Source organism: Eulemur rufifrons, chromosome 11 (genome assembly GCF_041146395.1).
Source record: "Eulemur rufifrons isolate Redbay chromosome 11, OSU_ERuf_1, whole genome shotgun sequence".
NCBI lineage: Eukaryota > Metazoa > Chordata > Mammalia > Primates > Lemuridae > Eulemur > Eulemur rufifrons.
In genome coordinates, this window is record NC_090993.1 from 1,121,752 (window position 1) to 1,145,418 (window position 23,667).

Genomic DNA, 23,667 nt, shown 5'->3' on the forward strand with positions numbered 1-23,667 from the left:
AGATCTTCCAAACGCCGCACGAGAGAGAACCTTTCATTGGGAGCCGCCCCGGACGGGGGTGCGGGGGGCTCTGCCGCCCTCCCCGCCTCCCAGCGCGGACTTTCGGCAGAGGCCGACCCATCCGGAACTTGGAATCCAGAGACAGTTTGAAGCGGATGTGAGAAGTGAATTTACAGGAGGGGACGTGCTGTCAGAGGGGGCAGGGAGCACTCGTACGTCGGCGGGGGGTTCGTGGAACCGCTCCACAGCACGGGACGCACTCACCACCCCCGGCCGGGGCTGCAGGGGTCCCCCTCTGTCCTTGGCTCCCCGTGTCCTTGGTGAATCCTCGAGTCTCATTTAACAGCACTGCCACCGCGGTGTGCGAGCCTCGCTCTTGAGCCCGAGACGTGGGACGAGACACTGTCCCCGTGCAGGTAAACTAGCCAACTCCGCCCCAAGCTCAGTCCTTCCGTGGCCGCCCTCGAGCCACAAGGTCTCTTTTCCCACAGGAGCCGCAGAATCACCATGATTTTGCCCCGTTAGGGACCTTCTTCCATTAGGGGGATCTCTGCGAAAGAATACATGGCGTTTAGCTTAGGACAACCAGAAACCACCACGCCGATCCGGAATCATGAAATCAGCGTGGAGAGGAAGAAAATGTTAAGTTCCACATGCCGGTGAATAACCAAATACACCGACTCCCCTATACAGCATCTAGTTGCCAGAAAACAACTATGATCTGATTTCCAGTTCATAAAAAATAAAACGTTAGATCTTAACCCCAGACCCTAACACTCCTACAAGCCAAAACGTTACAAATTCAAGTACAGAGAGGCAGCGTGGTTTGCAGAACTCTCGGGACCCCGGGGACCTCTGCTTCCAAGTTGTCACTGCCATTTGCCATCGACACAAGCGGGAATCAGTGCTCTCGTTTGCAAAGCTGTGTGGTGTCCCCTCCCCTGGGAAGCACAGCCGCCGGCAGCCCGGCACGGTTTCCTACGTCACCGTGAGCTGCAAGCTGCCCCTCCTCGGGACGGGCACACATACATCCTTCACCGCTCGTCTGGTAGAAATAACTTCTATGTACACGGAACTCCTCCGGGGCCGGAGCCCTGCCGGGCCCTAGCGCATGCATCCGGATCCTTCTTCCTGGCATGCACGTGTCAGCCCGTTCCCAAGCCCCGTTTGCAGAAGTCCCGCCTAATTAATTAGGGGATAAAGAAGAGACACATCGCAGATCACACGAACGCTACGGAAACAAAGTGCCGGCCGCGGTCGCCTTCCTGCTCTGGCCGGCGCGGTGCCCTTTGTGCCTCCTGAGATTCCTGGTCACGGGCTCGATCCTTGCGGATGACGGTCATTCCTTACAGTGACTGGCCTTGCCCACGGCCTCTGCTCGCAGAGACAGCAAAGAGCAACTCAAGCCGAGTGAGAGGTAAACAGACCGATCGGCTCCGTGCCGGGAGCAGGGGGCCGAGCGCGGCAGGGGGCCGGCGTGGCGGCGCGGGTGCCAGGTGTGTGCAGGGCGGCTCGGGCCTCGGGGCAGACACTCACCGTCTGCGATGTCGATGCCCGGGCTGGTGGACGCCGCCTCCCCCGCCGTGCTCTCGATGGTGTCAGGGTGGTCGGCAGCGGGGTGGGCGCCCTCCCGGCACGTGGGAGGGGGATACAGGCTCCGCATCAGCTCCGATGAGCCGGAGACACTGTCACAGGTTTCTGACTCCCCGGGGCCTGTGTCCGTGTCCCCCGAGCCGGGGTACGCTGGGGGGCTCTGGTCGTCCGCGGGTAAGGGGCAGCCCTGGCCCCCGGAGCCCACGTAGCCGGGGCCTAAGGCACTCAAGCCGCCGCTCACAGCCTCGTCGTAGGACGGGAGCATGACGGGCACGCCGTCCACCACCACGAAGTCGGGGTCGCTGCTGGAACTCCGGGGAGGCCCCCTGTGCAAAGGGAAGCGGAGCCCACACGTCAGAGCCACGCCAGCCACGAGGGAGGCCACCAGCGCCCCCCACTGCAGCTGGGGCCCCGGGGCCCACGGCCGGCAGCGGAGCCCAGCGTGGATGTCGTGCAGAAGGTCCAGCCGCCTTGCCGGGTCCCTGCTGGCTCGTGGCGCTGCCTGCCCTGTGGAAACGCCCCAGTTTCCTCCTCCTCACACGCTCATGCCCCCGCCCCTGGGCCCTGCTGCCTCCTCACGCTTCCTTCCTCCCGCCTTTGGCCTGTGGCTCTAAACTCCTGGGGCAGGCGGCCACGGCCCTTCCAAAGGGGCATCCCGGGGCCTCTGCAGTGGCCCAGGGGACGGCTGTGGAGTGTGGACTGGAGCCATCAGAGCGCAGGGAGCAGAGGACCCTGAGTGCCCACGGGGCACGGCTGGCCTCGTGCTCGTTGCGCTTCTCTGGTGCTTTCTGCCACAGCATCAAAATCACTCACTTTCAGTCAAGATAGAAAAACAACAGGCCGGGCGCGGTGGCTCACGCCTGTAATCCTAGCTCTCTGGGAGGCCGAGGCGGGTGGATCGCTTGAGGTCAGGAGTTCGAGACCAGCCTGAGCAAGAGCGAGACCCTGTCTCTACTAAAAATAGAAAGAAATTATATGGACAACTAAAAATCTATATAGAAAAAATTAGCCGGGCATAGTGGTGCATGCCTGTAGTCCCAGCTACTCGGGAGGCTGAGGCAGTAGGATCGCTTAAGCCGAGGAGTCTGAGGTTGCTGTGAGCTAAGCTGACGCCACGGCACTCACTCTAGCCTGGGCAACAAAGTGAGACTCTGTCTCAACAAAAAAAAAAAAAGAAAAACAACAGGAGAAAAAGACACAGGAAGCTCTGAGCCCACCTCACTACCTCGTTCCAGCTCTGTGGGTCACCTCGGTCCCCCGACCCCCCGGGCACTCCGGGCTAAGCCAGGCCTCCCCGCCCAGCACGAGGGATCCGGGCTGCGGCTGAGAAGTCACTCTATGTCCCCTTGTGTGGGCACAGTCCCCTCCTGGCCTGGCGCCCTTGCCTCTCAGCACCTGCACGCTCAACCCTGCCCTCTGGGGGCCCAGGTGGCATCTGACGCCACCGCCCGAGCTCCGTGTGACCGCCACGCTCCGCCCCTGGCCCCAGGGGGAGCCCGGTGTGACTGAGGAGTAGCCCAGAGAACTTGGTTTCTTACTGACGAGGCCAGAAGCCGAAGCGTCAGGAAGAAAAGACCACCCGGCTGGGGGGACGGACACTGCGTCTCTGTGAGCCGCGGCAGGAGCTCCAACCCGGGGAAAGGGAACGTCTGCAAGTGGCGTGGGAGGCGGAGCAGGCGTCGGGCCGTGTCTCTCCCTGACACCCTCCGAACAGTCCCAACTCCACTTGACTTTTTGAAACACCCTGCGAAGGCTTGGACACGAGGCGGGGGCTCCCTGTCCTGCAGCTCTTACAGGCAGGAGGCCGCCGAGGCCAGGCTCCCCAGACGACAAGGAGGCAGGCGGGAGGCAAGACCTTGCTCCAAGTCGGACCCTCTTCCTCCATGCCAGCCACTGCCTGGTGTGGCCCTGACGAGGGCCCCTCCCTTCCTCTCCAGCCACCCCGCTGTCTTGTGCTGGCCTCCTCTTCTCACCTGGGCCTCCCTGCCTCCTCCCCGGCCCTGTGCCCTCCACGCTGTCCAGGCCAGGGTGGGCAGAGGGCCCCCTCTTCCCCATTTCTCACCCGGACAGTCCACGCCAGGCCCGGGCTCCCTCGGCCTGGCAGCTTCCCTCCCACGGGTCCCGGCCACGCCCGGGCACCAACATCTCTGCGGGGGCAACCCCTGCGGGACCTGGAGGGAAAACCCGTCCTCGGCTTGCCCTGAGACTCTAGTTATCTATGTGGAGAGATGAGACCAGCTTCCCCCAAACAACACGAGAACGGCCTATGATGGAAAAACATACGGGCTGAAGAACATCGAGTGAAAGAGTTTTGAGAACGTTTTTAAAAACGTCTTAATATTGAGTCGATATCCTAGAAACTTTTCTTCCAAGCATGTGTAGAAAAATAGCTCTGTGGGCCATTTTGAAGTACTCGGATGTACCATAAATCACAGCCGGGTAGTTTAGCTTTCTCTTTGTAATCCTTAAGCCTCCTTTAGATGCTGTAATGGCCCAAAGATAGCACACGGTCCCCCGATTAATAAATAATAACGCCGAAGACAGAGACCACATGGCAGGTTTGAGAGGAAGGAAGGTTCCGGCACCTTAGCAAGGGCCTGGCTCTGATGCACCTTCTGGGGGTACAGGTGACCCCCACACCTGGCACACTCTTTAAGGCTGGGGAGACTGGGGTGCCTGTGGGGTGGTGACCACAGGGCCCTGCTGCCAGGGGGGAGAATTGCTACGCAGGGTGAGGCTGCCCTGCGGCGTAAGCTAAAGGAGAGAGGTGGGCGGATGCGTCTCCAGACCCTGCCCCCTTCCCTCCCTCCTCACACAGCTGGGCGGTGTGAGAGACACCCTGGATTTTCCCGGGGGGAAGAGAGGGAAGTGGTTAATTCCGGGAGCCTCCTCTTTCACTGAGCAATCTTCCCTTTCTCGGGGGGAGGTGACATGACCCTGGACAGCTGGGCTGTCCCCGTGGGCAAAAGCAAATGCCATTTCCTGAAGCGTCAGGTTCCAAAAGGAGAACACTGTGCCATTGTCACAGAACAAATGCGGGGGACGCAGCTTGCTCGTGGCCCCGGCCGGCGCTGGGTGACAGTGTGGGGCCCTCACCTCCTCCTCTGAACGCTCACGACCGCCTCCCTTTGCTTTCTGAACTATTCTTCCCCCAGGAACAGTGACAGCGGTCGTGCCGGGTGGCTCTTCCTTGTTCCTCAGGGTGCCGGTGGAGTCCTCCTTGGGGACAATGATGACTGGACGGTGAAGACACCAACCCAAGCTAACCAGGGCAGCTGAGAGGGACGGAGGGTCACTCTCTGTGTGTCCCACTAGCCTGAGACGTCTCCTGAGACCTCCCGACACACACACACCCCTTCGTGTCACACACCTTTGACCTTGTGCCTGACCAGCTGTGTGTGTGTCCTGTGGTCGGTGAGCTCCGTGGTGCCCGACACCAGGGCCACGTGCGGTGGGCCACCATGGGAAAGGCACAGCTGGCAGCCCTGACTCTGCTCCCTGTGCCACCCCACGATGCCCCGAGCGCGACCTACCTCGGGAAGGAGGGAGAGAGGAGCCCACGGAGGGAAGGAGGAAAGAGGGAGACACGTCCGTCTCCAGCCTGGGGCTCCGACCCCGAACCCCAACACATCCAGGAAAGTGGCTTTGGCTCTTCCCTGTGTCCCCTGGGAACCCCAACCCTGCACTCGTCACACGCTCTCTCTGCTGCCCAAGGTGGCCGCCCTGAGCCCAACCCTGGGCGCCGCTGCCGAGGGGCAGCCCTGACCTGGGCGGGAAGTGGGCCTTGAACTTGGTCTGGAACATCCTGGCCAGGATGACGAGCAGCAGCACCAGCAGCACGCTGGTGGCGGTGAACGCCACGATCTTCCACGTGGTCAGGAGGGTCTCGTGGGTGCCGGGCCACGTTTGCTCTGCGTGAGAAAGAACAAAGCCCGGCGTGAGGCTGCGGGACCGGGACAGGCGCTGAGGTCCCCCGCGGGCTCACCTGCTGGGTTCACCTGGCACGAGAGACGCGTGCAGAGTGGCCTCCTGACCCCCGGGGCTGGGTGGGGACACCACGCGCCCCGCGCCGCTCAGGCGAATCGCGTCAGGGTCCACGCAACAGCGTGCGCTCGGCCCGGCTGCAGACGGACCTGCCTGTTCGCGCCCCAGCCCGGGGCGAGGGCCCGGCCCAGGCCTCCGTGATGCACCCGCTGCCTGGGAACGGGGGAGGGGGCGCGGGGGGCAGGAGGGGCGGGGTGGGGGGCAGGAGGGGTTGGGGGGGCAGGAGGGGCGGGGGGGCAGGAGGGGCGGGGGGGCAGGAGGGGCGCGGGGGGGGCAGGAGGGGTGGGGGGCAGGAGGGGCGCGGGGGGGGGCAGGAGGGGCGCGGGGGGGCAGGAGGGGCGCGGGGGGCAGGAGGGGCACGGGGGGCAGGAGGGGCGCGGGGGGGGGGCAGGAGGGGCACGGGGGGCAGGAGGGGCGCGGGGGGGGGCAGGAGGGGCGCGGGGGGGGGCAGGAGGGGCACGGGGGGCAGGAGGGGCGCGGGGGGGGGGCAGGAGGGGCACGGGGGGGCAGGAGGGGCGCGGGGGGGGGCAGGAGGGGCGCGGGGGGGGGGCAGGAGGGGCGCGGGGGGGGCAGGAGGGGCGCGGGGGGGGCAGGAGGGGCGCGGGGGGGCAGGAGGGGCGCGGGGGGGGGCAGGAGGGGCGCGGGGGGGGGCAGGAGGGGCACGGGGGGGGGCAGGAGGGGCGCGGGGGGGGGCAGGAGGGGCGCGGGGGGGGGCAGGAGGGGCGCGGGGGGGGGCAGGAGGGGCGCGGGGGGGGCAGGAGGGGCGCGGGGGGGGGCAGGAGGGGCACGGGGGGCAGGAGGGGCGCGGGGGGGGCAGGAGGGGCGGGGGGGGCAGGAGGGGCACGGGGGGGCAGGAGGGGCGCGGGGGCAGGAGGGGCGGGGCTCTCTGCCCTGGAGACGCTGTCCTGAGACGGACCGGGGCTGGGGTGCAAGAAGCCGGGTAACGCCCTCTGTGCGTGTTCTGGGACCCGCTGCTGGGTGGCAGAAGCAGAGAACGCAGGATAAGGGGACACCCCCGCTCCTCGGCCCTCACCCCACCACCGACCTCTGCCCCCAACCGTCTGCCAGGTCGGGGCAGCAGGAACAGACCCTCCCAGAAGAGATTCTTATCCTTTTGACACAGGCCGCCCTGCCTGAGACCTGTCTTGGCGCCACCCTCTCCCCTCCCGACCGGCCCTGCGCCCTCCCCCTGCCGGCTGCCGGGGCGCCCGAGGCCCCCCTGTGACCAAGGGAGACTCACGCGGCCATCGCCACCGCTCCAGGCAGCAGCCACCACGTGGAAAGTGCGGAAGGCACCGGGCAGGCGACACTGCCGTACGTGCCACCACCTGGTGTCCCTCCTCGGGTCCCTGGCCGCTGTGCCCGGGCCAGTGGGGAAGCCAGTGGGCGGGTCACTTGTTATTAACTATGAGGCACTGAAGCCTGCCAATGGCCTACGCTTTTGTCAGCGGCAGCAGGTGTCACCCCAGTATCACCTGGAGTCTGAGATGTGTCCTTGCGAGGAAGAGAAAGGCGGAGTTACGCATGCGCACAATGCGCATAATTCTGGTCACACCCCTGGGCCCGCGTCCTTGCCACTGGAAAGGGACAAGGCTGGGAGAAGTAGAGTGCACAGAGGCTGGAGGTCCTTCCATGGACGCCAGGGGTCTCGGGACCCTACTCAGAGCAGGTTCGTGCTCCTGGCCCTCTGAACAGGGCACAGAGTCCGACATCAGCCCCGCTCACCCAGGGACACGCGTGGGTGTCTTGTTCCCGGCGCCGCGTGGCGGAGGAGACACGCAGCTCGGGACGGAGCCGTGCGGGACCACCCGAGGCCGGCCGGGCTCCCCCGCGCGGGGCCTGGCTCTCACCTGATTTGATGCAGTACACTTGGTAGGAGGGGAACCACTCCCCGTACTGGCAGGTGATGTACTTATAGTCGCTGGTGAGGCTGTAGCCGGGGTCGCAGTAGAACTCCACCACGGTGCCGTGGCTGTAGCGCTCGCAGGGCCGCGGGTGGCAGATGAAGTCGCCGTGACTCACCGTCGGAGGCAGCGGGCAGACTTGGGCAGTGGGGGAGAATAAGTGTTTCAGTACCGAGCGCCCCCCTGGCTGGGCGCCCAGACTGACCTGGGGGACTCGGTGACCTAAAGACGTGCTAGGACCAGCAGGCCTTCTGAAACCGCACGTGAAATAAAGATTTAAAAAGTTAATCACCACACTATTGAGCTGTGCTAGAGATGGTCCCTTCTTTCGTATCTCTGCGTGAGGTCAAAGGCAAGCCTGTCATACTGTTCTGAGCATGTCCCGCTATGACCTGGCATCGCAAGTACATCCTAAAAGACAGGTTCGTTTACAATGCAAAGAATATGCCTGTTCAGTAGATGATATTAAGTGACCTTATTAATAATGCACACTATTATGGGCCAGACAACCTAGTAGACAAAATTAAGATATTTATGGATAAAATCTTTACTGAAAGGCATGGCTACCCCAAGCCTGTGTCTGAGGCCACGGTGGTCATTTGGGACGGTTCACACCATGGGGTAGTGTCCCCGACCTGAGCCCCCAGTGCCCTGCTGGGGTTTGGCCGACGAGAACTATGGAGCAGTTAGCTCTTGCTCTGCGCACGACCCAGCCCACGGCCCACGGCCCACGGCCCACGGCCCGGCGGGGAACCCGAGTTAGGAGCCACGGGTTCTAGGGTTGGTTCTGTCACCCACACACAGTGTGACTTCAAGCAGGTCCTGAACCTCTTAAAGCCTTGGTTTTGCCCTCTGTAACATGGAAGCCTAGTCTACAGCCGATGAGGTTTTGAGGTTTTTCTGACTCTAATATTCCATCACGTTAGGGGAAGAAAAAAAGTTGTTTTGAGTCTCCTATCTGGAGACTGTATTCTGGGTTGAGAAGTGAGGATGGTTCCAGAAAGACGGCTTCAGAGGAGTTTGAGGCTGGCTCATCTCTTGCCACAAAGAGCTCTTTCCTACAGAAGGACTCAGAAGGAAACAGCCCTGCCACTCAGACACTCTTCCGGAAACAACCTGGCCACAGATTCTACCAATGCCAGCTTCGAACCCACACTGTGGAAACCACTAAGAACTTTGATTTAAAAAAACCCAAAAAAACCAAACCAACCAAAAGACAGTTAACTTTTGAGCCTCTTCCAAGGGGTGACCCACGGCCCGGCCAGTGCAGGACCACCGGCCGTCCCCACCACACACAGGCTGTGTCTGCGGGGAGAGCCCCCCACTCCCCACTGGCCCCCGGCAGGAGCGGGGACCCACTCAGGCCGGAGGACGAGATGGGCCCTCCCAGAGGGGCATCCTGAGCGGGCGGAGGGGGCCAATTAAATTTAAGGTCAATATTTCCCAGCCACCCTGGGGGGAGGGCTCTGATCTCTCTGTGGTTCTGAGTCACCACTGTAGGGTGTCCCTGAAGAAATACATGATGCATCTGACGACAGCTGTGAAACTTCAGTGCAAAAATAAAATAAAATAAAAATATATATATATAGCTTCCCGTAAGAAATCTGAAGTGCGCCTGGTTGGGGAGCCACAAGGGAGCCACGGAGGAGGCGACAGGTGAGGGACCAGGTGGGACGGCGCGGTTGACTCGGACGGGGGCAGGGGAGGCGGGCGCTGAAACCCAGAGCCGACACGTGTCTCTGTGCCAACGCGGCCACTCTGCTCCCTCCGCAGAGCCGGGAGCACCGGCGGCTACATCGAGCACAGTCTTCATCACCACAAGGTGAAAACAAACCGCAAGACATCTGTGGTGTCAGAATGTTCTGACGTCCGAACCTTTGCCAATCCACGACCGCACTGCAGTTGGGATTCCCGGGGGTGATCAGGGCATCTTGAGTTTTTAAAAGGGAAGGAAATCAGGGCCACAGGATTAAAGTGGCATATGTGACCCCCCCCCCCAGTGTGACCCAGGGGAGGGGAGCGCTCAGAGCTGGCTGTTCCTGCTGCCCCCTCTGCCACCAGCACACTGTCACCCCATCAGGGTGACGCTGGAGTTAAATGTCGCTGGCGTGTCCTGGCAGTTCTCAAACTCTCCCCCGACAAAGTGCACCGAGGTGCCACATGGATAAACATAAATTAATGTGCTGAATTTTCCAAACCTCAAGTTTTCCTCGCATCCATTTTTTCTTAAATTTTTGGTGCCCACTCATTCTTATCTGTGCCAGTGCTAGCAGATGAGGAAATGCATAATCGGGTAGTCAGGTAGTAACGGTGGGCAGCAATCGGTCCTGCTTTGTTCCCAGCTGTGCACGAGGTGTGCGTGAGCGTGTGTGCACACACTTACAGGTGTGGCTCTGTGTCACACAGGGAAAACAGCCACACTGTCTGCTAGCAAAATTATTTCTAAGGTTTGTATGTTCAAATTCATTTTATCAGTATTTCTTAGTGTTCTGCAAAACAAAGCATGCTATTCTGTGAAAAGCATCATGCTTTTCTGACATCTGAACGAATCTGAGAAGTGCTGGCTTGGAAGACGTGAACGGCGAAAAGTGAGGAAGAAAGAGAAAAGTCATCTAGCAGAACAGAAGAGGAGAAAGTGTGAGAGTGAGAATACAATAAACGAAAGACTGAGAAGACATAAATCAGTGGATTAATGAGACCCCAGAGGCAGCTTCACAGATGGTGCAAAGTCCCAGGTTCAAATCCTGGCTCAAACACTTCGTAGCTACGTGACCTTGGGCAGTTTACCTTCTCTTTATTTCCCTTTCATTCATTTTATGTTCATTTTCTTTCTGGGCTTTAGTTTCAATCATCTGTAAAACAGGAATAGTAGCACCTACACTGCGGGGCTTTTATAAGAATTAGAAATAATGTCTGCAAATCCACAAGCACAAAGTGCCTGGCGCAGAAGTAGACGCCCAACAGAAAGACACAGTTACTATTACTGGCTGCATTGTGAGCCAGGGAGATGAAACGCTAGCGGTAACAGTAACAGTTCACAAGCGCCCACGCACTATTTCACTTAATCCTAACAGCAGTTCTGCAGAGCGGGTGTTGTTATTGCCTCATGTGTACAGAGAAAGGAATTGAGGCTCAGAAAGGTGAAGGTCATCTAGCAAACCAACAGCGGAGCTGGGATTCGACCTCACATGTGGCGGACTCTGAAGCTGCGATCTTGCGCCGAGTCATGCCCTGGGGTTTCACGTGTGCACGGGGGGAGGGGGCATAGGGCCTCCCAAGGGCCAGGTGTGAGAGCAAAGATCCCTTTACCTGCTTAGGCACGTACTGCGCACATGGGATTAGCATGTGGAAAAGCCCTGAGGCTCTAAAGATGAGAAAAGGTGAGCTGAGAGATACAGGCGTGTCCCTGCTTGGCCCAGTGGGCATGAGCAGGGTGCCGTGTGCTGGGCCAGAGGAGAGGCTGGCTCGGAGCAGGGCTGTGGACAGGCCAGAGGATGCTGGCCACCTGGGGTTTGGGAGCATCTGAAGACAGGCCCTTAAACCTGGAAGCAAGAGGCAGAGGAAGGACGGAAGAGAAGTCTGCGTCTTTCCCAGCCAAGGCCGGGAGAGCGTGTGTTGCAGATTGAATTGGATCTCCCTCAAATTCTTGAGGTCCTAACCCCTGGTACTTGTGACTGTGGCCTCATTTGGAAGTAGGGTTTGTGTGGCAGACTGCGGATGTAATCAAGTTACAATGAGTTCATGTTGTGGTAGGGTGAGCACTTGATCCAGTACGACTGGTGTCCTTGTAAGAGGAGGAGCAGACACACACAGGGGAGGTGGCCGTGTGAAGACACAGACAACAAGGGAGACAGATGTGGTCACAGATGCAGAGAAAGGGGAGATGCGGCTATAAGCCAAGGGACGCCAAGGATTGCGACCACCACCAGGAGACAGGAAGGGGCGAGGATGGATTGTACCCAGAGTCTCAGAGGGGGCGTGGCCCTGCTGACTTTGGACTTCTAGCTTCTAGAACTATGAGAGAATAAATTTCTGTTGCTTTAAGCCTCCATGTTTGTGGCGCTTTGTCAGAGCAGCCCTAGCAAATTCACACGGCGTGAACTCACCCTCGGGTGGGGACGGGGGACGGGGACGGGGGGGCCTGGTCCACAGGGAGAAGCCGCTGGAGCAGGGGGGTTTCCTGGCTCATGTCTGAAATATCTAGGCGCTGAGGTTTCCTCGGGTGGAAGTCAAACACAGCCGTGTCCATTAAAGAGGTTAACTGATGAGATGCTCGGCCAGGGAGGCGGCAGGGGGAGCAGGTGTCAAAGAACACAAGGACACTGTTGTCCAGGCCCGAAACCCAAGTGTCCCTTGGGGAGAGATCAGTCATCCTCTCTGGGCAGTGCCAGCAGAAACCAGGCTGGGGATCCCGGTGCTCTGGGACAACAGGGAGTGCCCCAGAGTTAACTCAAAGGGCCACAGCGTCTTCAAAAATGTCAAGCAGTACGTAGGCTAAGTTTCCTCTCACCTGCTGCTCTAGCCTTCGGTAGCTACAGCATCCCCGGCTTCCCAGGTGCCTAGAATTTACTTTTCTTCCCAATTCAAAAAAATTTCCATCAGAATAAGATACTTAGGGTAGGAAAACACAAGTGATGTAGATACAGGTGTTCACCTGTGATAGCTTGAGCTAAGGACTAGTTTTGAAATCTGAATTTCAATACAATCGTCCTTTTTTTTTTTTTTTGACTCCAACCATTCTTCCCCTTCTTACTGCCTGGACCTATGAAATCCCTCCCATGGGTGGAAGAGACGAGGTTAGAAAATGCATGAGGTTCTCATCCAGTGCAGAAGAAACTGGCCAGAATGGGAACAAAGTCCTAGGCTTTTCTTCAGAAGCCACAGCTACTCGGGGAAAGACAAGCTGTGGGGTGTCTTGTCTCTTCTCTGCTCTGACTTTGGAGGAATCTGGGCACGGTGTAGAGTCAGGCATCATCTTTAAGCAAAAACAAAACCAAAAACAAAAAAAAAAAAACCTCCTCCTATACAAAAAGGGAAAATGACTGTGAACACAGACACGCGTTCTATGGAAAAATGACATAAGACACAAAGACAGGCACGGAAAGCCATGAATCTTTACCTGCCTGCCGCCCCAACTGCCTAATCGCTTTGGGAGAAAAGGCAGGGAATTCTGGCGACTGTTTATGAAGGAAAGCGGAGATGGGGAGGAGAACGGAAAAGGGAACGACAGAGAGGAAAGACCCCAAACCACCCCGCCGAATACTGCCGAGTGACTCCCAGCCTGAACACGGCCCCCGCGGTGACAGAGGGGATTTATTGCCTTGTATGCTGCACCTGATTGCAAGAGGTTTTATGACTATGAAATACAAGTCATCCGACTTCCCAGAGAGCAAAGAAGGAAATAAATCCTGCCCGGAGCAGGGATGGAGAAGATATTCTAGAGTTTAAGGACAAACACGGAGAATTTCCCATTTGTCCAGGCCATCTATTTTCTGGGCATAATGAAGTCACTCTCTCGGCACAAGCCGGGGCTCACACCACCGGTCACAGGTTTTCTGTTGTTTTAGCTCTGTACTTCTTGCAGTAACCTGACATTTAAGCGTCTCAAAATAAAGACCTCAGCTTGCAGGTCTGTGGATTTTTCAAAAATAGGAGAGGACTATCGAGGAAAGGGGAAATACATTTTGATGAGAACTGTGAACCCAGGAAAGAAAGGGACGTGCTCCCCGCTCCTGCCCCAAGCAGGCAGCCTCCCAGGCTGGGTCGGGGGTCTGTGCAGGGGAGAGCTGGGGGATGGGAGGCCAGGCTGGGGCTTGGCTCCAGGCCGGTGCGATCCCACCTCTAAATGTGTGTGTGCAGCGGGAAGAGGGGGTTCTCTAAGCCTTCTTTTGGGGTTGTCTCCATCTCTTGATTTGGTGGGAGACATTCTTCAAACCCATGAAGCTGTGAGCTGTGTTCCCTTTTTGTAGGGAGAAGAATCACCCCTCTTTTTCCTCCAACCTCAGTCTACATCTCTGTACTTAGAGGAGGTTGAAAAAGAAAAAGATGATTGTAGGAGTCCGGGAGAGACGGAAGGTTGACGGTCGTGTGTTTCCACCGCGGCGGAAAGGAAGGCAAGGGGCCAGCGCACGAGTCTGCCCAGGGCGGAAGCCGGTGGACGGCGGGTCCGGGGAGTGAGGACGAGGGAGAGCCCAGGGCTGCCCATCGTGTCAGAAGTCATAAAGTTCAGAGAAAAAGAGCCCATCAAGGAATCCAGCAGGGAAGCCTGAGAACCCGGTTCTACTTGAAAAGTAGAAACAAGGTCTCCTGGTTTTTTTTAAGGACAAAAAGATCAGTGTTTCCAGATTCAATATAGGGGTGGAAAAAAAAGAATAAGAATAATGACGCTTCTTGTTGCCAGGGCCCAATCTACTCTTGAGGACAAGAGAGACGTGTGACCAAGAGGAGGAAGGAGCTACAGTGGCAATGACTTATTGTAAAAGAAGAAGGAAAAATCAAGCACAGTGGTCCCTGGGAACGCCGGTGTGGCAGGGAAACAGCTATTTCCCTGCAATCACTCTGCGGTGATGTACGAACAGTGCACGGAAACGGTATTAGAATAATTTACTGTTGCTTGTGAACAATAAATTAGCAGGATTGCTTGCTATTTTGCATTTCCTTCTAATAAAACACCCCGCCAGGGTCACGGGCAAGGTGGCTGCAATACAAACAGCGCCAGATACCTGGATTTTCACTGCCAGGGGACAGAACGGCAAAAGGTAGTGTCACGTACCCACACGTGTGCCCAGGACAGGGAATGCACTTTCAGCTCGCAAAGTGACCTCCGCTTGTTTCAGACCGGACCTTGCTAGCCAATGTCACAAATGTCACAATGACACATGGACGGGGAGAACCCAAAATTTCCTCTTTCCCAGGCTTAGGGAACACACATTTGTCAGCAAAGGGAACTGAAGATTCTTTTGTTTCCTAGAATAAGATCTGAAAATCCCGTAAGACTTTGACTGATGTAAGCTGGGTTCCTAATCAGGGTTATAAACGAGCCGTCTACACTTGCAGGCGTCTACAGAGAGGGGGATTTTTGTGTGACTCGGGCAAATCAGCTCATTTCTCAAGTTTCTAAGGGGACAGAACTAGACGAATGATTTTCATACTCTACACGGCCAAGCTCTTCCTTCCAATAACTCTTGAGTGGGAACATGGATGTAAATATGTCAGACAGAGCCACGAGGGCTGGGACAGCCGGAAGCAAAGCCACCTGGGCCCTCTTTGCTTCCCGGGGAACTCCCTGGGCCTTGAGGACAGCGGTTCAGAACCACCTGACCAAGCATCACCTGACCTTCGACCTTCGTGAACCTCTCACATAAGGTGGGGGGGGAGGGGCGGAGCCTGGGGCAAGCAGATGACCCTCCACTGACCCCTGTGGGGAGGCCCCACTGCTCTCTGGGGTCAAGGGAGGAGGACAAAGGCATTCACTTCTCTTTTCTGCATTTCCTGCGGATTCAGCTTTACGCTGCATGCGGCTGCCGCAGGCTCACGGCTAAGTCTGCAGGGAGCTCGAGGGTCCGAGAGAGGCCAGCGGAGACCCTGCCCTGCGCCGGCTGGTCTGTCTGGGAGGGTGTTCAGTGTCCCTGCCATCACTGTCACAGCTGAGGTGAGCAAGACCTGAATTCCTAATAGCAACGGCCGCACAACACCTTGTACGTCTCTGGGTGGCCCCAGAGCCTTACCTGGGACGGACGGCGGGAGGGAAGGAAGAAATGAGAAGCCCCCATGTTGTCTACTACTGTACCCAGTGCAGCCTGCGGCAAATCGTATAGTGCATCCCTCTCCTTCCTTCAAAACCTCGTACGTGACACACACCCAGGATACAGGGACATTATGGAAAAACAAGCCGCCCCTGGGTGGCAGAGCAGATGCCCAGGCAGCCGGGCCCAGGCGCTCCCCGGAAGGCAGCGCAGATGCAGAAAGAGCCCAGCCTGGGAGCCAGGTCAGGCTGGTCTGGAATCCGGGCTCTGCGATTTGCTGCCCGAGGCCAAAGGCTGTTAGATAATAACCCCAGGAGCTGTCCCAAGGCGGCTAAAGATAACAAGAGGACCCTCAGCAAACATCCCTTCCTTCCCCGCCATCCGTCCTGGAGGCTTGTGGGTGGACTGCACAAACACGAGTCTCCGGAATCCTCTGTCAGCCAACATCAAGGACAGGAACTCTCCTGTCACTTTGCCGCCTGCCTGCCAGGGCCAGCCGAGGACGGGGCAGCCTCTCCGGGAACAGCGTGCTGCGGTTGGGAGCAGAGACAAAGAACGGGACCGCCAGGCAGGAGCCTCCGAGGTCGACTCCTCCAACTCCTTCCCTTTCCGTCCGAGGAAATAGCCAGAGCTGGGGTGAGAGCCCAGACCCTAATTTCCAGCAGGTGCCTGGGTCCTGGCAGGGCCAGAAGGGCAGGTGAGCAGGGTGACCTCGGCCGTCTGCAGGTGGCCCCACACTTGCTTCTCGCGACTGCTGTTAGGAGGAGAAGGTTGGGGGATAAACACACCTGCTCCGTGCTTGGCACAGAGTAGGCATCCAGACTACGGCGAATGAGTCAGAGGAAGTTTTGGTTACAACAGCGACAATGTGCTGGAGATACAGCACCTGCCAGGGCCAGGGCCACAGGAGGAACAAGGCGCTTTCTGTCACAGAGTTAGTTTCTCATAGAAAGAGGGAGTTTGGAATACCCTCTCTCCCTGCTCCAGGTGCGGGAGGGGATGGAGACCCGGGGGGATGGGGGGGCGGGTAGAGCCTTCTCGGCTGCTGCAGACTCACCTCTGCAGGGTGGTGCTGGGTGCGGTGGGAGGGGCGGGGGGGCAGGAGAAAGGAAAAACCGGTGATCTGTGGCTTTCTCAGCTCTGTATTCTATGACCATCGACTCAAAATCAGCAGCATGAAGTCCCTGACGTGACTTTCCTCCTGTCATTTCCCTTGTGCTACTTCAAGCCCAACATGGAATCGTCTCTGATTCATCGAGAGATGGCTCCCGGCCAAGGCTTTCCTGCTGTGGGTCACCAGGCAGAGGGGTGAGAGACCGGAGTCTCCCCCGAGTGCCTGGGGACAGGTGGCAGGAAGAAGACACCATCTCCCCAGGGAGTTTCTGTGACTCTGGTCTGGGGCAGTGACCTGGTGGCCCCGGACCTCAAAACAGGCAGCAGTTTACAACCTTGGGAACAGGACTCCTTTCCATGTTTGAGTTTTCCGTGTGTAAAATGGGGGCAGCCTGTCCCCGAGTGGCCACCGTCACACCCTGCGAGCGTCCCCTGCAGGCTGCCTCCCGGGGCTCCCGGCGCAGGGTGGGCTCTCATCTGACGGGGCCAGATTCTCCGCTGCGTCCTTCCTGTTCCCGACACAGGGTCCGCTTTGAAGTTCCGAGGCTCTTCTGAGTGCAGGCAGGATTCCTGGAGGGAGAAATCACTTCAGGCGCCTCTGACACCAGGTGCCTCTCGCACCCGGACGTGCTTGGACTCCGGAACAAAGTGCGCTGCGAACGCAGCTCGGAGCTGGGAGCCCTGCACATCCAAGCCGGCTTTTGAGTTTTGATCCCAAATTGGAACCTTTCAAGTGATTTCACATTTGGCCAAACAGGGTTCTTCAGTTTCTTATTTTTCTCCCTTTTCTTATAAAAGGATGCAGAGCTGAAAGGACCCCTGGGCACTCAGGTTCTCAGGAAATCACAGTGCTGCACATTCCCTGAGTTGGATCCGACACCGTCTCATTCCACCTCTATGCCTTCCCCGGGACTCTGAGATGAATGGGCTGGGGGAGGGGGGGCGCTGGGTCGGGGATCACTTTGGGCATTCTGAGTTTGGGGATTGGCCGGATTTAAAAACCAAAAATGTCAGATGTTCAGCTTCTAACGGGGTCGGGTTTGCTTGTTTCTGGGAGAAATGCCAGTCACGAGGCTGCAAAAACCTTTTGAAAATGTCAGCATCGGGGAAGCCACTGCCCAAGTCATGACATGTGAGACCACAGGTGCCTGCAGCTCCTGGAGTGATTGATTTCCTGATTTAGGAAAAGCAAACAAGCAAGCGCCAAACTCCCCCAGGCTCCTGGGACCGGGCTCACCGCTTCCCTGGAAACCTGCCTTCCCGGAGCCTTCTGGAAGGAGACGACGTCCCAAAGCCACCCCCACACGGCAAACTGACCCTCCCAGCTCTTTCAGAACCACGGAGACCTCGCTTTAGACCCCCTTCCAGGTGTCCTCAGAGTAGGTGATAATCTTCTCCACTGCCAGAGCCCCTGGACAGCTTACAAATGGAATATTTGGAACCAAGCTCCGCCTGCTTGGACCGTGAGGTTTCAGAAGCAGCGACCAGAGCTCCGTGAGCCCCAGGGGGGCGGAGCCCTTGCAGAACTCATTTGCCACTGTGTGCGCCGGACCTTGCAGAATACTCAGCGTACGGCGTAAGAAGTGTTTACCGAAGGAATACATCAGTCTCACGGGCATTTATTTAAAATAGCACATACCGCTGATTTCCGTTGCTTTCTTTTCAAACTCTAATTTCACTACATGTTTGGTCCTTCCCAGATCGGATCCCACCTTTTTGTCTAGAGAGGTATCAAAACCGAAAGAAGGACTTCTAGTTGGAGGATCTAAGTCCTCCAGTTTCACAGTCAGGGAAACAGGAATCTGTGAGTGGGTGGAGGTTATGACCTAGGACTCCAAACTCCAAGTTTTGGCTCCCACCGTCTGTTCTGACCCTTCCCGCCTGCCCCAAAGGCGCTAAGCCTCGTGGTCTCCGCTGCTGTTCACCCGCCACCCGAGAGAGCCGCCCCAGGAATTTCCGCGACGAGACACCCAGCACCTCCGTGCTACTTCCAGGTCATTTGAAAACCTGAACGTGAAGAGAATGTTCCGGACACTCAAGGCTTTTGGGGGGGTTCTTCCCGTCGTAGGGAGGAGCCCTTTTCTGGACTGATCACAGCCAGCATCACCCGTAGCCCCAATAACACGGTGTCTGGAAGATTCTGTGCGGTCAGTACCTCCTCTTCCCAGACCGCCCCGTGTGTGCCCCCGCAGCCTTCCCGGCAACTCTTTTGCTACTTGTCATCACACGAATCCTCACGGGCCCACGAGGTGAGTAGAACCGTCACTCCCAATTTACAGAGGAAGAATGGAGACTGTGTGAGGCCGAGTGACTGGCCCAGGTGCAGGTGACGGAGCAGGACACCCAGGACCGGAGCCGGCCGGCCTGACAGCAGCTGCCCGAATCCACACGCCGCGCCGCCCCCGGCTCATAGCAGGGCAAGAAGGAAGGCTGGGTTTCTGCGAGAGCTGCGGTGACAGGTACCCGGGGGGTGACAGGCAGACTGACAGCTGCTGGATTAGCAGAGAGACAGGGAGGGGGATGGGACCAGAAGCTCGTGGAGAAAGACTTCCACAGCCAGCGGTCCACACCCAGGCACCGCGGGGGTCAGAACGTCCTGATATATTTAAAGTCTCCTTAGAGCGTCATGAGTCTGCAGCACGGCGCAATCATTTTCACCGTGTCATCAAGAAAAATCGAACTGTGTGCAAACTGTGTGCTTAGGAAGGCAGAAAAAGGGGGAAGAAACAGTGTGGGTGATCTCTTCAAGGGGCCAACTCCCTTGGGCCAGTTCTGTGCTGAATGCCCTACGTCGATACTACGTATTAAATAAAGCACCCGCTTTTTAAAAGATGACAGATGATTAAAGCAAGAGTTAAAGAAATGGCACCACCGAGGCGCCTCTGGGTAACTTGTTCCTGGCTCCGTACCTCGTGTGTTACCCCACGGCTTCATCTCACCCAGGTTCCGCTGTGCCCGGAGAAAAACAATCCCTGAGTTCGGTCTTCACCTGTCAGCTGAGAGTCACGAATTCCGTGCCTTTAAGCAGTGTCTCCTTTCAAGGGTTCAGCAACTATCACATCAGACAGTGTGACGGTGTGTGTCTTTAAAATGCAGATGTAAATATTATTAAACAACAAAAACCCGAGGGAAAAAAGGCATTGAGTGGCCTTCCCGACACAGGCAGCTGTCAGCCGGGGTTGTCACTTGCATCCTTGGCCACGGCGGAGGCAGAGGGACGTGCGTCACACCAGGAGACTCGTTTTTATCCAGAAGCCGCTCACAGCCCCCTGTTTATAACCTTAGATTTTGTTTTATGCCCATCCGTATTCTCTAGGCTCCATAAAAACCGCTTTTCAAGTCCCAGAATGAAGCTTATCGGAACCGGGCTGCTTGAAACACATTTAAACCAAATTTAAAAGGACTTTAACAGAGGCATTTCAAATTGATAAAACCGTAACAATGATACCCTGAAACGACCCTCTCTGCCTGGTCATCTGAGCAGGGAGAAGCCGCCAGGAGCGGGGGAAGAGCCCCCTTCCTCGGTGGCCCCCGCTCTCGCCTCGGCCTGGAGCGGCGTCCAGACCGTAGGGAGGCTGCTCCCACTCGAAACAAAGGGGACGACCTTGTCCTTCGAGGCCAGGGTGGCCAGATTCAGCAAGTAGAAATAGAAGACACTCAGGGCTATATGAATTTCAGATAGGCAAAGAATAGGTTTTTTACTGTAAGTCGCACACAATGTTTAGGACATGCTCATATTCAAAAATGATTTGCTGTTTATCTAAAATTCGTATTGAACAGAGTGTCTTGTATTTCATCTGACATCTCTAGTCTGGGCTCCAGTTCCCCGGAAGATCTGGGATGGGTGGGAAAGTGGGACGAGTGGGCTCCAAGGACGAGCCCAGCAGCACGGGAAGACCTGGCGTCTCCTCCCCTCCTCCTCCTCCCCGCCCCCGCTCTTCTCCAAGGAGGTGCTGTGGTTCCAGCCAACCCCACTGCAAGCCCCGTCTTGGCCTCCAGAAACACCTTCTCTGGTTCCTCCGGCCAGTGGGCATCCTCCACGGCACACTCCCCGCCCGGCTTTCCTCCCACGCCGAGCTTCACGCTGCAGAGATGCCGCAAGCGTGTGGGATCCGGATGATTCCACGTTGCGCTGTCTCTTATGTTGTTTCCCCAGCAAGGCTGCAAAGCCTTTTGGAGGGGCTCTGGATTGGAGGTTTCCTTTTCCTTTTTTCCTTTCCCATATAGACCCTCTCCTGCCCGCTAGACTCAGACGCCGAGAAGTGCATCGGTGTTTATTCTTGTCGGGCATAATTTCAAGCCCTGAGTTAAAGCAAGAGCTGCACCAGCCTGTCCAACGTGCCTCGCAGGGGTTTTTATGGACTCTGCCCCTATAGACGCTGCCATGGACGCCCTGTCCCCCAACTATTGCATACTGCAGACAAGTGGTCTTCAGAGGGCCACAATCTATAATCATATAGATTTAATAAAAATAGGGAGGAAAGGGCTCTTGCTCTCAGGCTTCCAAGGCTGTGCTTGCAGCAAAACATTTACAGCTCAGCTATAAAACGCACGGAAATATGGAAGAAACATTGACACAACAATAAAACGAGGGGGGAGATTAACGACGCCGTAATACGATCTGTTTGCATTTGGTGCAGAGAAAATTAATTTTTGAAGACATTTCATTTAACTTTGCAATATTGTGCAGTTTAACCTTTGATGCCTGCAACTTTTTCTCTTATCTGCTCTCATCCTCCTTAAGCCCGGGGTGGGGGGGGGGGGAGGAAGTTTCCCATCTAGTTGTAACTGTGGCTTCGCGGCAGACGGTCTCTGCTCCGGACAGAGGTAAGAAAAACAGACTCGGGAAACAGAAGTTACCGCTGACCACGATTTGCAGCTCTTTACCGCCTATCGAAAAACACCCCCTTCGTTATCCAAAACGCAACTTCTGAAAGAATGAGATGTGTTACCTTCCAGAGCCAGGCACCGGGGCGGGCTGGACGACCAGACCAGGTTGTGCAAGCACTCGATGTACTGAGAGCCGTCACGCTTGAACCCGGGGAAGCAGCGATAGGCGATCACCATCCCCACGGGGAAGGACGTCTGGAACTCGGAGATGTTCACGTAGCCGTTGGAGGAGGCCAGCGGCCTCAGGCAGCCTGGGGGAGGCAGAAGAAAAAGGGGGAGAGCTTCACGCGGCCATCTCCGCACGGCTCAAAGTCAAACAGGACGCGGGGACTGTAGGATCCCCCACCGGAGAAAGGGCCCCACCTCTGAAGGACGAAGCACCTTGGGCTCAAACGCTCAGCCTCCGCGTTCTGCTTGCCCGTCTGTTTATGACGCAGACGTTCGCTTTTCCGTTTGCAAATGGCACCAAGAGTTCGGAGGAGGAGGGAAGAGGAGGGGACGTAGGGACTGTCTCACTCCGGATGGACACATGCCCAGCCAGGTGGTTCCCGCCCTGACTGCGTCACCTGAGGAGCTTTTAAAAGCCACCGATGCCCGGGCCCCCTGCCTTGGGTCTGGGGACAGCTTGGGGACCATGACTTTTTTTAAAAGCTCCCCAAGTGACCCCCGTGTGCCCGCAGGGTCGAGAACCCCTGAGGTGCCGTAAGAGGAGAGTGGTGCCTGCGGTTTCGGTGGTGGCGGGGGCGGGGGGGGGGCGGTGGCTCTGGAAGGTTCTGTCGCAAACTCGACTCCGCTGTAGCAGATTATGGGACAGAAACCGGCCGGGGGTGGTGCCCTGAAGGTTCTGAAAATCCAGCTGCGTTTTATGTGAAATAGACGCGGAACCCTGCCATGCAGCAGTTCCCAAACTGGAGAATGACCCGGAGGGCTCGGTAGGACACAGACTGCGGGCCCGCGTGCAGAGCTCCCGTGTCGGTTTGTCGGGGTGGAGCCCGAGGGCTGCACTGCCACTTCCAGGTGCCCCTGCTGCTGGGCTGGGGTCACACTCAGAGAGGCCACCGTGAGTCCCTGCGTCCAGCACGGCGTCCGGACCTGGTCCCACACTGCTGCTTCCGCAAAGCATGAGCAGCCTGTGCAGCCCGTGGAACGTGGCCCCTGGCACAGAACCCTGCTGCGTGTGGCGTCCACGGTGATCACGGAAACGTCTTCCTGCTTCGGCAGTTTCACTGGAGGGAATAATGACACCGCGGAGCCAGGGCGCTTCCAGGGGGGAACTAATTGTGTGTGAAGTAAATAATGGATAATGGAAATACCCACATTCCCCTCCAGTCACCAAACACGCACCAGCAGATGACGGAACCCTTCTCCTGAGCCGACCTTGTGAAATACTGTCAGGATTTTGGGGGGACCTCAAAGCAAACTGTTTCAGGTGGCACCTGAACATGGCGTCTGCGCATCAGGGCGGGCCAGGGTGAGGCAGGTGACATGCCCGGGGTTTGCCAACACTGCCCCGCCGTGTCCCGGGACCACAGCACTCTGCGTAGAGCTCAGTCATCATTGTAGATAGTCCCCGTGCCCTTAGATTTTTTATTTTTTTCAGCTGAAAACTGGCAACCTTCACAGTAAAAGCGAAGTGCATGGGTGTTTATATAGGGGGCCGGGAACGGGAACGGGAACAAACAGAATCAATCACTGAGAGAAGCAGATAAGCACATTAGCAGGAATAAACAAACGCACGAGAGCCCTGCATGGTTCAAATGAGCCGGCACAAATGACTGTGTCCCCTCCTCCCCCTAGGAGGGAGTTGTGGTTCTAAGCCACTCACATAGACAAACTGGTCTCTCCCAAATAAAACCTAACTCGGACTCAGAGGAGGGCTCCTGATTCCTGCAGTTAATCAGAGGAGAAGGAAAGATACGTTCACTCCCGGTTGGAGACAGCCTGGCCTAAATATAACAGTAGAGAACGGCTTCGGCTCCATAGTTCAATGTGATTTCCATTTGCACTTCTAGAGAGTGGAGCGAAGGCTCCTCAGGCTTCAGCCCCTGGATCTATAGGTGCAAATAAAAGTTACAGAATGAACTGTCACTCTAAGGGCCAATTATATTCCTCCTGGGGGCTCCGGGGGGTAGCGGGCTGTCTAAGGCGACTTCGATTCCTCATTCCCCGTGGTGTGCCGGGCAGGCAGCCAGGAGGAAGCTGGAGCAGTGGCAGCTCCAGCAGGCGGATCCCTCCTTGCTAAGTGTGGCAGGGCGCAGGGTGGCGTGGGGGGCAGGGTGCAGGCCGGGCCACCTCCAATGTGGGACGGAGGGTGCTGGTGGGAAGGAGGCTGGGCAGGGTTTGCGTTGCGGGTGGACGAGGCGGGCCTCCCCGGAGGA

At 57.4% G+C, this 23,667-nt stretch overlaps 1 protein-coding gene across 2 annotated transcripts in view; it reads right to left on the reverse strand.

Annotated features, from left to right (window-relative positions):
• Nucleotides 1–495: 495 nt before the first annotated feature.
• The window catches only part of SUSD4 (sushi domain containing 4), a 69,080-nt gene continuing 45,908 nt past the window's right edge, over nt 496–23,667 (reverse strand). Inside the window, exons 4-9 of one of the 2 annotated variants that reach the window (XM_069484596.1) lie at nt 21,352–21,540; nt 20,526–20,531; nt 7,488–7,679; nt 5,360–5,504; nt 1,537–1,919; nt 496–550 (exon numbers count right to left, since the gene is read on the reverse strand). In XM_069484596.1, coding sequence (XP_069340697.1) covers nt 522–550; nt 1,537–1,919; nt 5,360–5,504; nt 7,488–7,679; nt 20,526–20,531; nt 21,352–21,540 — 944 coding nt within the window. In that variant the 3' untranslated portion in view covers nt 496–521. The remainder of the gene's footprint in view (nt 551–1,536; nt 1,920–5,359; nt 5,505–7,487; nt 7,680–20,525; nt 20,532–21,351; nt 21,541–23,667) is intronic. The other variant, XM_069484595.1, reaches the window with a different exon arrangement.